The sequence below is a fragment of the Pangasianodon hypophthalmus genome, chromosome 11 (assembly GCF_027358585.1).
Source record: "Pangasianodon hypophthalmus isolate fPanHyp1 chromosome 11, fPanHyp1.pri, whole genome shotgun sequence".
Taxonomy (NCBI): Eukaryota; Metazoa; Chordata; class Actinopteri; order Siluriformes; family Pangasiidae; genus Pangasianodon; species Pangasianodon hypophthalmus.
The window spans coordinates 12226732-12241928 of record NC_069720.1 but is presented as its reverse complement, the minus strand read 5'-3'; the positions used below and the strand labels follow the sequence as shown (position 1 = coordinate 12241928).

Genomic DNA, 15197 nt, shown 5'->3' with positions numbered 1-15197 from the left:
ATCAGGTCATATCAGACCACCCTGTCAGAGAGATTACTTTCTTACAACACTGTCAAGTTTCTTACATAAGTTATGGAATAGGGAGCTCATGAGCGAGTGTGCTGATGTCAGTGAGGCCATACCCGTTTTCCAGACCCTCCCCGCGAATGAGGCGGAGTTTCCGGAGGAAGGACAGCGAGACGAGCGCGTAAGCCCTGCGGATGGTCAGGTTTCCTGTGATCTCCTCCAGTTGACCAAGGTTGGCCTCCAGCTCTGCTGCAATGTTATCTGAGAGACAGAGGAACCACTTCAACACTCTTAATTCCACATTTATTCTTGGCTATTGCACAGCCACATGGAAGAAATTGCATTCTTTTTTTTTTATAATAGTAAAAAGAAATGTGTTTAATTCTTGGTTGCACCACATCCATTCAGACAGATCTCACGTCAGACTAAAGTTCAGAGACTTATGATGTATCTATCTTGTATCAGACAAACAGTGTGTTTATTGTCACACTCCATTTCCTGGAAAAAAGAAATCTTGTCAATGGCACTTACTGCCACCGCGGATCTTTATGATGAGGCTGCCGTTGAGGACGGTGCAACCGCGCAAAGCCTGAGCCGCTGTCACCGAGTCGATCGTCTGCACTCCGGTACACAGCTTAGGACAGAGACCAGCGCACAGAGTGCAGTTTAACCTGGGACAGAGATAAAACACAAAAAACACGGTTTAACGGTTATAGGAGTCTGTATGTTTTCTGACATCCTCAGGACAGAGGAGTTTACACGTGATGTGTGCGAACTTCGATTGTGTGGCGTGTGGTTTCTCCAACTGTGTTTTTTTTTCTTATTCACTTTAAGAGAGCTAAAAGAGAGGCTGATGAGGGAACCGTTTATAGCTACTATAACGTGAGTGAGAACAGGAACTACCTTGTTTCCATAGCAATAAACGTCACTATAAATAGTTAAAAGTATGACATCATTCTTTAATAAATTAAAATTTGTAATTGTTGGCAAATCACTGTGGAATAAAAGGAATGAAACACTTCAGAACTTTCTGTTATTATAAAATAATCAAATTTTGGGTGTTGTATAATGTCAAAAAATTTTTAAAATTCTGCTAATGCCAAAATTAGATGAATACAAGACGAAAACCAAAATAGAAAAAAAAATACGATTTGTATGTTTGAGTAAATATAGTAAAGTGTCAATCTTTAAAAAAACTCAAAAGAAAGTAACAAATGAACCAAAAAAATGTTTACCGTGTCTACCCATGGAAAACAACATCGGGAAAAAAAAGTAAGAGTGTAAGAGTGTGTGTGTGTGTGTGTGTGTGTGTGTGTGTGTGTGTGTGTGGTGAGGGCTTATTAGTGAACGCCAGGCGAAGGTGGCTGCAGCAGAAAAACAACTAAATTACCAATTTCCGAATCCTGGGAAGAGAGAAATCCAATCAAGTCACTAAAATGTACACACTGCATGAAAGAAGCAAAGAAAGAAAGAAAGAAAGGAAGAAGGAAAGAAAGAACAGAAAAAAAGAAAGAGCAAAAGAGCAAATTAATGAAAAACACAGCAAAAGAGTGAATGAGCCAAAGAACAGAAGAAAGAATGAAAGACAAATGATCAAACAGACAAAGGAAAGGCAGACAGAGAGAGAGAGAGATTGAAAGTAAAAAATAGAGTGAAGGAACAAAAGAAAGAAAATGAGCAAAAGATTGAAAAAATGAGCAATAGAGTGAAACGATGGAAGAAAAAAGAAAGAGCCAACTGAACATTTTTTTTCAACATTTGAAGATATAATTATATATATTATATATTATATATATAATTATAAGGATAATTCAGCCTTTTATTCACAGTGACAGTTTTGCTTGTTGTAAGGTTCAGGAACTTGTACAGGAACTATGAAGTGCTCACTGGGGAGAGTTCTCATGTGGTTCAGGACTGATTTATAGCCTGTGTAAATAAAAGTGTTACTCACATGGAGTCCATGATGGTGTATCCTGAAGGGCATTCTGGGATACATGCTCCGTCGTGGATGACGTACTGGTGACAGTCTTTGCTCTTCGTCTGTTTGCAGTGGTTGTGAAGATCCTGACAGAACTGGAAGGAGACGCAGCGCCACCCTTTAAAGGTGTAGTAACCGGGAGGACATTTCTCCACGCATGTGTCTCCATGCAGGAAGTGACGACACGCCACACACGCCCTGGCACTGCCCACCTCCGAGCACCCGCCCAGACACTGATCATGGCAGCACTGATTGGACGAGGTGCAAGCATGATGTTTACACGCAGCAGGACAAACTGAGGAGAGAGAAAATACAACCTCATTATTATTATTATTATTATTATTATTATTATTATCATTACTATTACTCACAACTTCAATTAACTCCTGCCTTTAGTTCCAAATCAACAGTGTTTAATGCAAAAATTATTACAATATTTTAAAAAAAGGTAAAACTGATCTGGTTGCTTCCTGGGATTTATTACAATATTTACAATATTAGGAATGCAGTTTGTTTTTTTTTCATGAGATTTATTACAGTATTTAAACAACAACACAATAAACAAACAAACAAACAAATAAATAAATGAATGTGGAACTGTTATTCAGTCTTTTCCTTGGAGTTATTACAATATTAAAATACACTTCAAAAAATATGGGAGGACTGTGATTCAGTTGTTTTTGAAAGATTTCCAAAAATGATGGAGGAACAGACAGAGGCAGAGACAGAAAGAAAGAGAGACAGAGACAGACAGAGACAGAGGGAGACACAGAGCGAGAGAGAGCGAGAGCGAGAGAGAGAGAGGCAGATGGAGAGAGAGTTCAGCACACTCGCAGGATTTTTCAGCCTTTGGACTGCGAGTGTTTTTGTCTGCAGTGTGACATCAGCGTTAAATCTGCCGGACTTCATTAGTGTCCTGTAAGAACCCTGCGTCATGTGACACTAGGGGGCCCCAATGGAACAAAACAACACAAACCCCCTTCGGTTTTTCGCAGCCTGGAGCTCCGCCTGTCTGAAAAGAGGGACAGAGGTGAAGGAGTTCAAGACGGATAAAGTTTGTCCTGATTGGACAACTGGACAGCAGAAGAGTGGAGGGGAGGAGTGGTCAAAAAAACGAACATGGGGGAAAAAGACTTAACCCTTCATAAGACTTGGTCATATATATATATAAAAATAAAAATATATATATATTTTTTTTCCTAAAACCCTAGAGCTTTGATTAATTTCCTTGGATTTATTACACATTAAAAAAAGAACTGTGGCTTATTTGTTTTCTGTGATTTATTACAATTTATAAATAATTGAAAATAAAAAGATTGAACTGTGGGTCAGTTGTTTGCAGTTATTAGATGAGTGCTAATGGCCAAGAGCAACTGAGCAACTGTTAATGCTGACTTCTGCATATGATTTACTTTTGACAGGAAAAAACGTTAAATTATATTTTAATTAATAATTATATTTTGATAAAGTCTCTAACTGTGTATCAAAAATTTGCCCAGGTGTTTAATGTTTATTATTGATTGGTATGTCCCAAATGTAATATACATGATATTTAATTATCATTAAATTATATTACATATTAATATTTAAGCAATATCGCAGAAGCAAGAGTGCGGTTATACTGAATATCGGCATGGCTGTGATTCTGTGTAGGCATGAAGCCACAGGCTGAGTGCCGTAGCTAATAACCGCAACATTTCATCTGGCGAGCTTTCATATTTTAAGTCAAAAGTTATATTCATGAATAATGTATAGTTTGCCGTATCTGCTGATGATGGCGCTAACTCTCCTGTAGTAACCATTTTGAACTAGGAAGTGGAATTTTAGGTGGCGAACAGAGACCAGAAGAGTGATACACAGTGAAAAGTCCCAGTGTGGTTATACTGAATATAAGCACTCTTGGAACGCTGTTCGACTGATCAAATTAATGGACTGGAATTAACTGTTGTGTAAAATAGCACTAAATATGATTATAGGGACATAATTAATGTTTATGTTGCATGTGACCAAAAGTTCATCGTCTGTCAAACTTCTTGAGATTTTAGAGGTTATAAAGGAAATTAAGTGACTGCTATTGGTTAAATGTTTTTGGTGTTTTTTTTTTTTTTAAAGACTCTTTCCTTATGTCAATACAAATTTGACTTTTTTTTTTTTGAAAACTTTTTAATTTTGTGTCTTATTTTTGTAATAACTCAAAAGTTATTTTGAGCTTTGTCTTCTTGTTGCACGAGCATTTATTTTCCTCTCCTACACTTTTATTATTATTGTTCAGCTATTTATCCTGTTCTGAAATAATCCACTTCCTCTCAATTACATAAAACCTTCACACTTCTCACATAAATGTCTAAACCGATCCTGTGAATGCAGCAAGCAAACATCTCTCTCGCTCTCTTTCGCCCTTTTTCACACAGCAGAGCTCACACACACACACACACACATACACACACACATACACACACACATACACACACACATACACACACACAATTCTGGAAAATTCCTCTCCGGAGTTTTGGTGCAGCCCGAGATCCGCCCTCACCCTTAACCAATGTATTTGCTGTCCGTGGAAGGCAGCCATTCAATGGCCTCTTCTAGTGCTGAGAGAGATCCGCCCCTCATTAACCCCTCACACGCTGATATCACACACACACACACACACACACACACAGACATACAAACACATACACACACCCAAATGCACCTCTCTGCATGCAACAGGAACAAATGTCTGAGTGGAGACAAAGCCATAACAGGGCTATAGCAGTATTCATGTGCCTTATATTGCTTATATAGCGTTACACCCCCCCCATCCCCCATCCCCTCCCACACACACACACACACACACCCACACACACCCACACAGCCCCCTCCCGAGCAGGGCGACACGTATCTGCACTTAGTGAGGCTTCGCACTTCTATTCATGCTCCACGTTTGTGTTTCCCTCTCGATTAAATCGGCTGTGTTTACATTGTCTCTGTCACACGGATGTAGGGCGCAGGGGAACTGTGCTTCCGGCTTGGGAACATAACCCGGCCCTTTAACTGTGTGAACAATAAACATGACTTGATCTCAGAGGCAAGTCACATCAACAGAAGCCCACACACACACACACACACACACACACACACACACACACACACACACACACACACGCCCTCTTACGCACGCATGCTTGGCTAATTAATTTACGATCACACTTTCAAAACATTGAGTTTTACTATAAATTACGCAGCTCATCCACACACCCACAAACACACACAGTGTCCCCTCCAAAAGTAGTGGAACACAGCAAGACCAATTCTCCAGTTCTGCTGTTTTTGCTATACACTGAAGACATTTGGATTTGAGATAATAATAATAATAAAAAAAGGATCAGAATTTCAACTTTCATTTCCTGATAATTATATCTAGATGTGTGAAACACTTAGAACATGGCACCACAAAATTCTTTGAGCAAAAGTCTAGGAACAGACTATACTACAGACTAGGAACAGGATTTCAAGTAGAGAAAATAACGCTTAATATTTGGTTGCATATCCCTCGCTTGCAATAACTGCATCAAGCTGGCAACCCAGTCACATCACCAAACTGTTATATTCTTCTTTTGAGATACTTTTCCCAGCTTGTACTGCAGCTGTTGTTTGTTTTGGGGGGTCTCTCCCTTCAGTCTCCTCTTCAGGAGGTGAAATGCTGCTCAATTGGGTTAAGATCTGGTGATTGACTTGGCCAGTTTTAAACTTTTTTGGGTCATTGTCTTGCTCCTAATTATATTGGATGCATTTCTCTGTAAATTGGCAGACAGGATGTTTCTGTAGACTTCCGAATTCATTCTGCTGCTACCATCATGAGTTACATCATCAGTAAAGATTAGTGAGCCCATTCCAGAAGCAGCCATGCAAGCCCAAGCCATGACACTACCTCCACCGCGCTTGACCTATGAGCCTGTATGCTTTGGATCATGAGCAGATCCTTTTTTCGCCACACTTTGGACTTTCCGTCACTTTGGTATACGTAAATCTGGATTCCAGAACTTTTGTGGTGCATCTCTGTATTTCTTTGCAAACTCCAATCTAGCCTTCTGATTCTTACTGCTGAAGAGTGCTTTGCACCTTTGGTATGGCCTCTATATTTCTGCTCTCTTCTTCGAACGGTGGATTGTGATACCTTCACCCCTGCCCTGTGGAGGTTGTTGGTGTTGTCACTGACTGTTGTTTTTGTTTGTTTTTTTTTCACAATTCTCAGTGTTTCTGTCATCAACTGCTTTTGTTTTTCAAAAATACAGGCGAAACCCAGGGCTCGAACCAAGAGCAGATATTCAGAAATATTAACTGTTTTTAGTAAATCTAAGAAGGCACACCTTGGGAAACACCTGTCAGTCACAAGTTCCAATATTTTTTATCACTTGAAAAATGGGTGGGTTCATACTAAATAAACTCATTCATAATTTTTATTTTTTTTTAAAGAATAATCACCAACTCATTGACCAACAACTAACAATGGACACAGCAAATCAGATAAAATTAATAAAATAAAATTGTAATATGGTACTTTTTTCTTTCTTTCTTTTCTCCCCCCTACATTTCAGCGTTAAACAATTTCATTTTCAATTAAAAATTTAATTTTTGATTAAATAACAGTTTCTAACTCAGACTGGATGCAACTGATTAAAAATTTGTTACTGTTAATTTACCTCCTACATTTTAGTGTTAAATTATTTAAATTTCAGAAAAAGATTAACATTTTTTTTTTGTACAGTGATGACATTTTATGCTCCAGTACATATAGATAGTATAGATAGTAATAATGTTAAAAAATAAACAAGCAAACAAATAAATAAATAATAAGGGAATAAATTAATAAATATAATATAGCCATGAATCTATTAAACAGATTTTTTTTTAAATATATATTTTTATTGAGTATATATGCATATATAAATTCACCTTCTTCTGAAAAGACATGAAAGATATCAATTTTGTTAATTTCTTAAGAAATAGTCACACATTTTTGTTGTTTCTTGTTATTTTTTAAAAAAAGAGCACTTATTTTTTGGAGTATTTTAAACATTACAAAACTTGTGGAACTGACAGATGGACAGGGGACATTACTGGACTTAGAGATTTAAACCCTGGAGAACTGGGACAGTCATTTGGCTGAAGGTAAATTAGCTCAGAGGAAGAGAGGAAGCCGTCAGACTAGCTTTGCTAATGTAATTTGTTCATTCAAAGTAGCTAAAAAAGCAGTGTTATGTACATTTCCAACTCGCCAACTACCCACAATGAAAAGAGAGAAAGAAAAAAAATGCATAATTTTAAATGCATAATTAACCTGATGACATGTTACTTACTATCTAGCTTCAGTTTTCAAGACAGAGGAGTTTACACACATAGTTCAAGAGCTTCCAGAATCTCCTGCTGACAACCACACCCCTCTCAGCCACACCCCTCTCAGCCACGCCCCCCCCCCAGCCACGCCCCCTCTCTCAACCAAGTTGGTCAACTCTCTCATTTACTAATTCCACTAACCTGTTTCTCGCTAACTCTTCAGATTTTTGGATAAATGTTCCTCAGTGTGTAGCGCACATTGCCGTACAGGATTATATAACAGAATATAAGAACACAATGAAGAAATCTGCGCAATATTTGACCAGAGTAGGAGTACAGCTAATTATATGTTATGAATGTTATGAAGAGGCCACCAATCCAACGTACAGGATGTAAATTGCCCATAAACCAAAAGAAGAATTGTTAGACTTCACACTGCTAAGTGCTGTTTGCTCTCGAACCAGTCTGTAGTGATCTGCCAGCTGTAATTACAAAAACGCTGACGTGACATGAGACAGGGTGACAGTGAATAACCGGTATATTTCACATAGTCACACAGTGTAACACAACACAAAGCTGCAATGTCGATATCAAAACGACATGGTCAACATCCATGCCAAAGCATGGAACAACCTGTCACCACCTGAGTGAGAATTACTAACCCCCCAACACACACACACACACACACACACACACACACACACACACACACTCACACACACTCACACTCACATACGCGCAACCTTTAATGACACATGCCACTTATGTGTGGAATAAACGGGAAGGTTAGTATGTTCTGTATTAAAATGTGTTTGTGTGTGTGTGTGTGTGTGTGTGTGTGTATATGTATATGTGTGTAGCCTGAGAATGCACAACACAGGAATGAACCATAGGCCTGCTTGGACAGGTTGTGGGAGTGTCTCTCTCTCTCTCTCTCTCTCTCTCTCTGTGTCTAACACACACACACACACACACACACACACACAACAAAAGTAACACACATTTACAGTAACTGTAATTCACCCCTGCTATAAACCTTTATTAACCCCTCAGTGGAATTTATGCTAGCGAGAGACTGAGCTTAATAATCTGTTAAAATATAGCTAGTACCTAAGCATTAACTAATCATTTCTACTGAAAGTCAAGACACAGTGAGCAAGCAAAAGACACAGAAACATCCGAAACGTCAACATTTTCCTCAGATGTGTTGATAATCTACTATCCCGCCACTCTGTTAAACTGCTAACTATAAAGCTAATTAGAGTTAGGCTATTTACTTCAGTTAGCATGTTTACCACCATGCTAATGTGTGAGTTAGTATATTTACTATAATGCTAGTTTGTGGGTTAGTCTGTTTACTACAGTCTTGTATATATATACTTGTGTATATATATATATATATATATATATATACAAATACATATATATATACATACAAATACATATATATATATATGAAAATAAAGCATGAAAATATATTTATTTATTTATTTATTTTCATGCTTTTATCACTGTGTTTATAGGAATACCAATCTGCATAAAGAGTCACTTTCATCATAACTTTCATCAGACAGATGATATTTTATTCCAGAAGTCACCCTGAAAGACAAATCCAGCACTGTTTGAATATAGCAATGAAAAAGCGAGTAGAAACAAAGCCATCACGCTGAACTGGACTCCTCCCCTTCCCCCTCGTGCTTTGTGTATGAACAATCACCTGTGACTCTTCTGAAGTGGAATCGGTGGTGAGGTGATTCACCAGAACTGTAAAAGACTCTTCCTCAAAACTATGCTAATCTCGTAGTCTTTTTTTTTTTTCTGGAACACCAAGAGTGTTTCATTATCCACTTAAAACACATAAAGACTTCAGACAGTTCCTTTAATCCCCGATCATCTACGACACATCCATAAATGATCTACGATTTTCCAAACAGCACTCTTCAAACAGGACGACTGAAATGTGTGTCGTTAAAGCAGACATGTTGTGTACTTTACTGAACTGTTTCTGTAATGGCTTTTCACACGCTTCCAGCTTGGGGCTGTTTAGTCAAAGTGCATCATGGGTAAATGCTCATGTAGGCACTGGGTTTTACTCACCAACAAAGTTTACATTGTTTACACTGTTAGCAAAAGAACCGGTAATTGCTTCTTCATTAAAGCAACAATAAACTGCTGTAATGCTAGTTTGTGAGTTAGCCTGTTTCCTGAAGATGAATGAATGAAAATATTGTGAGTTTCCTTATTTAGAACAGTGCTAGTATATCAGTTAGCCTGCTTACTGGGCTATTTTGTAAACTGATGAAAGCTACTGAGGCAGGCTTTTTACTGTATGTAGCATTATTTGATGATTTGGCATGTGTTCTATCCCACAAGTTTGTGGGTTAGACATTTACTATAACTTACCTTCTTTACTATAACCCTAGTTCATGAGTTTAGCCTGTTTACTTCACTGCTAGTTTAACAGTTAGCCTGTTTATTGGTATATATGTGGAGTGATACAAAGTGAAATGTCCCAGTACGGTTATACTAAATATAAGCACTCTTGGAACGCCGCTTGACCAATCAAATTTAAAGACTGGAATTAATGGAATATCATACTAGTTTGTGAGTTGACCTGTTTACTGGTATATAATATGAATTTGTGAATGAAATTGTTTACTGCAAGTATAAAACCGTTATCACATTTATTATAATGCTAATCTTACTTGTATTTCTTGAACTTCAAAAAGTCAGATTTGACTTCTATATTAGTTATGATGGAAGCAAAGAGAAAATAGATTTTTTTTTTGGTCTTTTTTAATGCGCACAAATTTGCCAAATATTGCGGCATGCCTTCACATAGAGGGGATTTGAACTGAATAAAAGGATGAATAAATGATTACAAGTTGATTTCAAGTTGAAGTGGCTTTATTGTCAGTTCAGCCGTATACATCTGGTATAGTACACAGTGAAACGAAACAACACTCCTCCAGGACCATGGTGCTACTTAAACAACACAGAGCTACATGAGACTACACACAACTAAATAAGACTACACAGACCTACACTTCTTAATCATTACACAATTTGTGCACAAGCAACAAGAGTGGCTGAAATGTTACGAGTTATGAGGAGCTGCACAAATCTAAACGCCTCACTTCTCATTCACTTTAGATAAAATAAATGCTGAGTAAATACACTGTTTTTCATTTTAAATGAGCTAATCCTACACACAAGACAAACACTCAGTTGCCTGTCTATCAGCCAATCAAAGCATGATAGAGAGTAATCTTTGTCTTCTGAAAACTGATAAACCAAGGTGAGACATTTCTTCCTGCTTATTAAAATATTTGTTAGTGAAATGTGTCGTGTTCTATATGTCATGTTTTCCTCCTTCCTGCACTCCAAGCCCCGGGCAAAGGTCTAACATCACCGTCATCCGCTTCACTCAGGCAAATGAGGGTCAATCAGACTTGAGCTCAAAAACCTGATTAGATATCAGCAAACAGGGAACAAACACGGCATCGTAGTCAATCAGGATGTTCCGACAGCGACCGAGTCATAGATTCCTGTCGAGCTGAGCCGAGTTCAGTCCACTTTATTAATAAAGCGCATTTACAAAAACAACATGGCCAGGTCAATTTAACTGAAGAAAAAAAGACATCTCTGATAAAAGGTAATGAAAAAATAGACAAATACCTCACAGGCGAGGTGAGTCACCTATGTTAGCATTTAGGCTACTTAACTCACAGCAGCTGCTAAAGACATGACTCATACTCAACCTTGCCCTTGGGGACGTGTGTGTGTGTGTGTGTGTGTGTGTGTGTGTGTGTGTGTGTGTGTGTGTGTGTGTGTGTGAGTGTTTTTAATAGGTTGTTTAAACTGCGACTAAAGGACCTATAAACGATGTGTAGCTCATTTAAGAGCTTTCAACATCTAATGAACGATCTATGTAGAATCTATGACCTATAAAACTCCAAATAAAGAAAATATCTATATATGTGCAAAATTAGCTCAGCGAGAATTAATCCTGAAACAACCTCAAGCTAAATTACTGTTAGCTTAAAATGTGCATAACACAAGAGACAATGAAAAAGTGAAAATTTGGGTTTGAAAACTGTTTTGCTTGTTACTTTAAACTTTAGGGTTTGCTATTAAGAAGCTTGAGGCAAGTCGCACATTTCGCATTAGCGAAAAAGCTCACTGTAGTTTCTGATCAAATATAGATGTCGCGTTATTCTCCAGAATTAAACTAATCTTAAATTTATACCAAGTTCATGTGTTAGGAGGCAATTTCTATACTAGACTTGTGAGATTGTCTGTAATTTTCCATCATCCTGTCATGTACCCTAAATATTGTCGATTGACGACAGTATCTCCTCTGGCTCTGAGGGGTGAAAAGAGGGGGGCGTGGTCAGAAATACGCAATGTGTGGCGTGTACACGTCATGGCATCACTGTGGAAAATACCGGAAGCTGGTTACGAGTGGGCTGCAGCTGCGATTGCTAGCATTAGCTTTTACTCAGTGGTTTGTTTTGGGCTGAATTACTGAAATACTGAAGTCAAGCAATACTGAAGTCAAGGCTGTAAATAAACCTAACGAGTTCTTGGCTGTAACTAAGCTCATTATAAAATTGAAATAAAAGTCTCCGTTCATGTTTCTGCTCAGCAGCATGGAGAAGGGAAGCTAAGAAGTTTGTTGTTCGGTTTCGAAGTCAGACAGCAGGTTGTTAAGGTTCATACAGGATACAAAACAGATTTAAAGAAAACACGTTTTCCGACAGACATTTAAATCATCCAAAATTAAATCCTTGACAGTAATTTAACTACACATCTATTATGTCTAAGAAAATATTTCGTATGACTAAAAACCACTGTAACTGAACTGAGCATTGACGGCTGATCAAACGTATTAAAAAAAGTAACATTTTTATTGGTAAAAAATATTTAATGATTAAGCTGCTTCCAGTCAGTTTGCAATTAAAATAGATATCATGATATCCATATCTCAGAAAAGCATACAGTGACATAATTTATCATATGTATATTAGATTGATATCACCCAGCCCTAGTAAACAATAATAGTACCAACTACTAGTACCAATCACTGTCATACAGTTTGTTAATTATACATAGTTTTATTTGTGTATGTGTATATATATATATATTACACACACACACACACACACACACATATATATACACATATATATATATATATATATATATCTCGATAGATAGATAGATATCATTTTTGTGCTAAAGTTAAATGGCTCAATTACAGACAAGTTATTTTAGATAAGCACTTTCTCTCCACCCTGAAATGACCAACCTCATGGCCTATATGGTTCATTTCTTCATACTTTAACATTAATAATAAATAAAAATATCTTTAATTTCCCTTTGGTGCACTCCATAAGAAAGTCAGACATGCGATAAGGTCATGCTATCATCCCCAGGGTATAGCTGACGTATAAGTGTATAAGTAATGATAGTTCAGGGTGCGGCACCGTGTGCATTGATTTTTTTCCTCTTTTCTGTCTCTTACAGGTCATCAGGAAGACTCTGCAGGTTCCTGTTCACCTTCATCCGCGATTTCAGCCGATAATTTCTGGCATCTCGTGGCATCGACTGCCTCTGATTCCCTCATGTTCTCTACCTTTGGAGACGGTCTGCATTTCCTCATCCGTTACAGATGCCGCTATCGTCTTCTCAACTGTGCCCTAAACACTGTATCTTCATTTAAGTTACGCTGATTCTATACAGACGATCTACCATCAATGATCCATGTTCGAGACTTCAAACACACTTCCTGTGCTTTGTTTCCTGTCGGTTCAATTCACTAAGCTAATTCTGCACAGCTGTAAGATTTCAGGTTTTTTTCCATCTCAGACAAAGGCCGTTATGGAACATATGGACTGATATTGATTTATTCCGTCACTTGTCCTGCAGGGAAAGTTAGCATGTTACCTGCATGCAACATGCGAAAACCAAACAGAATTGTACTACGTTTTCAAACATAATTCATTTTATTCTGTATTCTTCCTGTTTTCCACTATTTCATATTGTTTCACCTTAAGAATTAACTGGAAAACTAGTTTGAAAGATACCACTCTTTCGTTTGTTTCAGAAAGGTTAGCTTGTTTATTATAAAGCTAGCTCACATTTCTGATAGTTCTGCTGCATTTTTAGATAAAATGGTCTCTTATTCCAGGGCAGTAAAATTATTACATACAAACCGATGTCAAATAAACTGTAATAATATATCACAGAGCTCAAAAAGCTGCAGATTAGTCATGAGAACCATGATGGCAATAAAGACTAAGAGAATTCAGAGCTATAAATAGAGATTTAATAGGCACTTGTGTCTTAGGTCCTCCTTATCCTGGTATTTTGAAACACTGGGCCTCGGCCCACCATCATGTTTGTACAAGATTGTTAAGGTGTAAATGCTAGTGGGAAGCAGTTAGCGTAGCCTTATTTGGATGCGTTTCATTCAACATTAGCAGTGTGTGGGTAAAATGATCCTTAAGCACCTCTTTGTTACGAAAACCAATACAAGGATTTAAAATGGCTTAACTTCTAAATCTACAGTAAAGCCATACATGGACAAATTAAAAATAAAAAAAAAAGCAAAAAACATAATCCATGTACTCAATAACTTCAATATTAAAGAGCTCGTCATAAGCCAAAAGTGCGCTTTCAGGTCTCATGAGCCTGAATGAGTGATTATCTCATTATATATACAAATAGAGAAAGTTTAAAACTGACCTGTATTTTCTGTGCTTTTGTGCTATTTTCAATCACGCTGAACACAGAACAGACTAAAACCAGGCTACAGGGATAACTATGGCAAGTCCATTTTCCCAACAGTGAAAGACATGAAACCATAAAATACATGTTTAAAGGTCAAAAGAAAGAAAGAATGCATCGATTCAGGAAGCGATTGTGGGTGCTGAATGCAGGGGAAGGATGCAGGCAGTCAGGAACAAACTGTTGTGTGTGTGAGTTTGACCCTGCAGCAGCGTAATGGCTGCACTGCAGATACAGAGCTGTTTCATATTCAACACACAACACTAAGCATGCTAGCCTCTTCAGCAACACGCTACACACACAGCTCAGGAAAGGGACTACTGCAACACTTACCACATGCTTACGTTAAACAAAAACTCAACACTGGCCAAAATGGCAAAACAATGATTGTCAAAATAAATCCCAAAACAATAAACACCAAAATTTACCACACACTGCCAACATTAACCAAACCCATCAACGCTGACCCAAACCCATCAACGCTGACCCAAACCCACCAACGCTGACCCAAACCCACCAACGCTGACCCACACCAGCAGCACCAAATGAAACCAGCAACATTGACCCAAACCAGCAACGCCGAACGAAACCAGCAACGATGACCCAAACAAGCAATGCTGACCCGAACCAGCACCGATGACCCGGACCAAAGCTGAAACAAGCCAAACTCCATCCCAAACCTCCAAAAATGACCTAAACTATCAACATCATGACCCAGACCAATGATGAAACAAACCAAATATGACCTTAACCACCAATGCTGACCCTGACTGGCAATGCCATGAAACTAACCAACTCAAACCCAAACCTCCAACACTGACCAAAGTATCAATGCTAACCAATCACCAACACTGACCATATCATCCAAACTGAGTAAACCAACTGAAAAACATGCTATCAAACTGACCAAATCCTCAAACTTTAACCGAAGGTATTAGTAAAATAAATACATTAAAAAAATATGCAGTGTAAGATTCCGGAGATTTACCAAGGAGGACAAGTGGACATTGCTGACATCATATCAGTATAAACAATGATCGCCAATAGGCCTTCTAACTTGCATACTGACACACTGCTAATCATTTACCTTTTCGTT

General features: G+C 37.9%; 1 protein-coding gene across 1 annotated transcript in view; it reads right to left on the bottom strand.

Moving 5' to 3' along the window:
- The window catches only part of insrb (insulin receptor b), a 76308-nt gene that overhangs the window by 17900 nt on the left and 43211 nt on the right, over window positions 1-15197 (bottom strand). Inside the window, exons 3-5 of the mRNA XM_026930452.3 lie at window positions 1958-2279; window positions 538-677; window positions 123-267 (exon numbers count right to left, since the gene is read on the bottom strand). Of these exons, the coding sequence (XP_026786253.3) occupies window positions 123-267; window positions 538-677; window positions 1958-2279 (607 nt within the window). The remainder of the gene's footprint in view (window positions 1-122; window positions 268-537; window positions 678-1957; window positions 2280-15197) is intronic.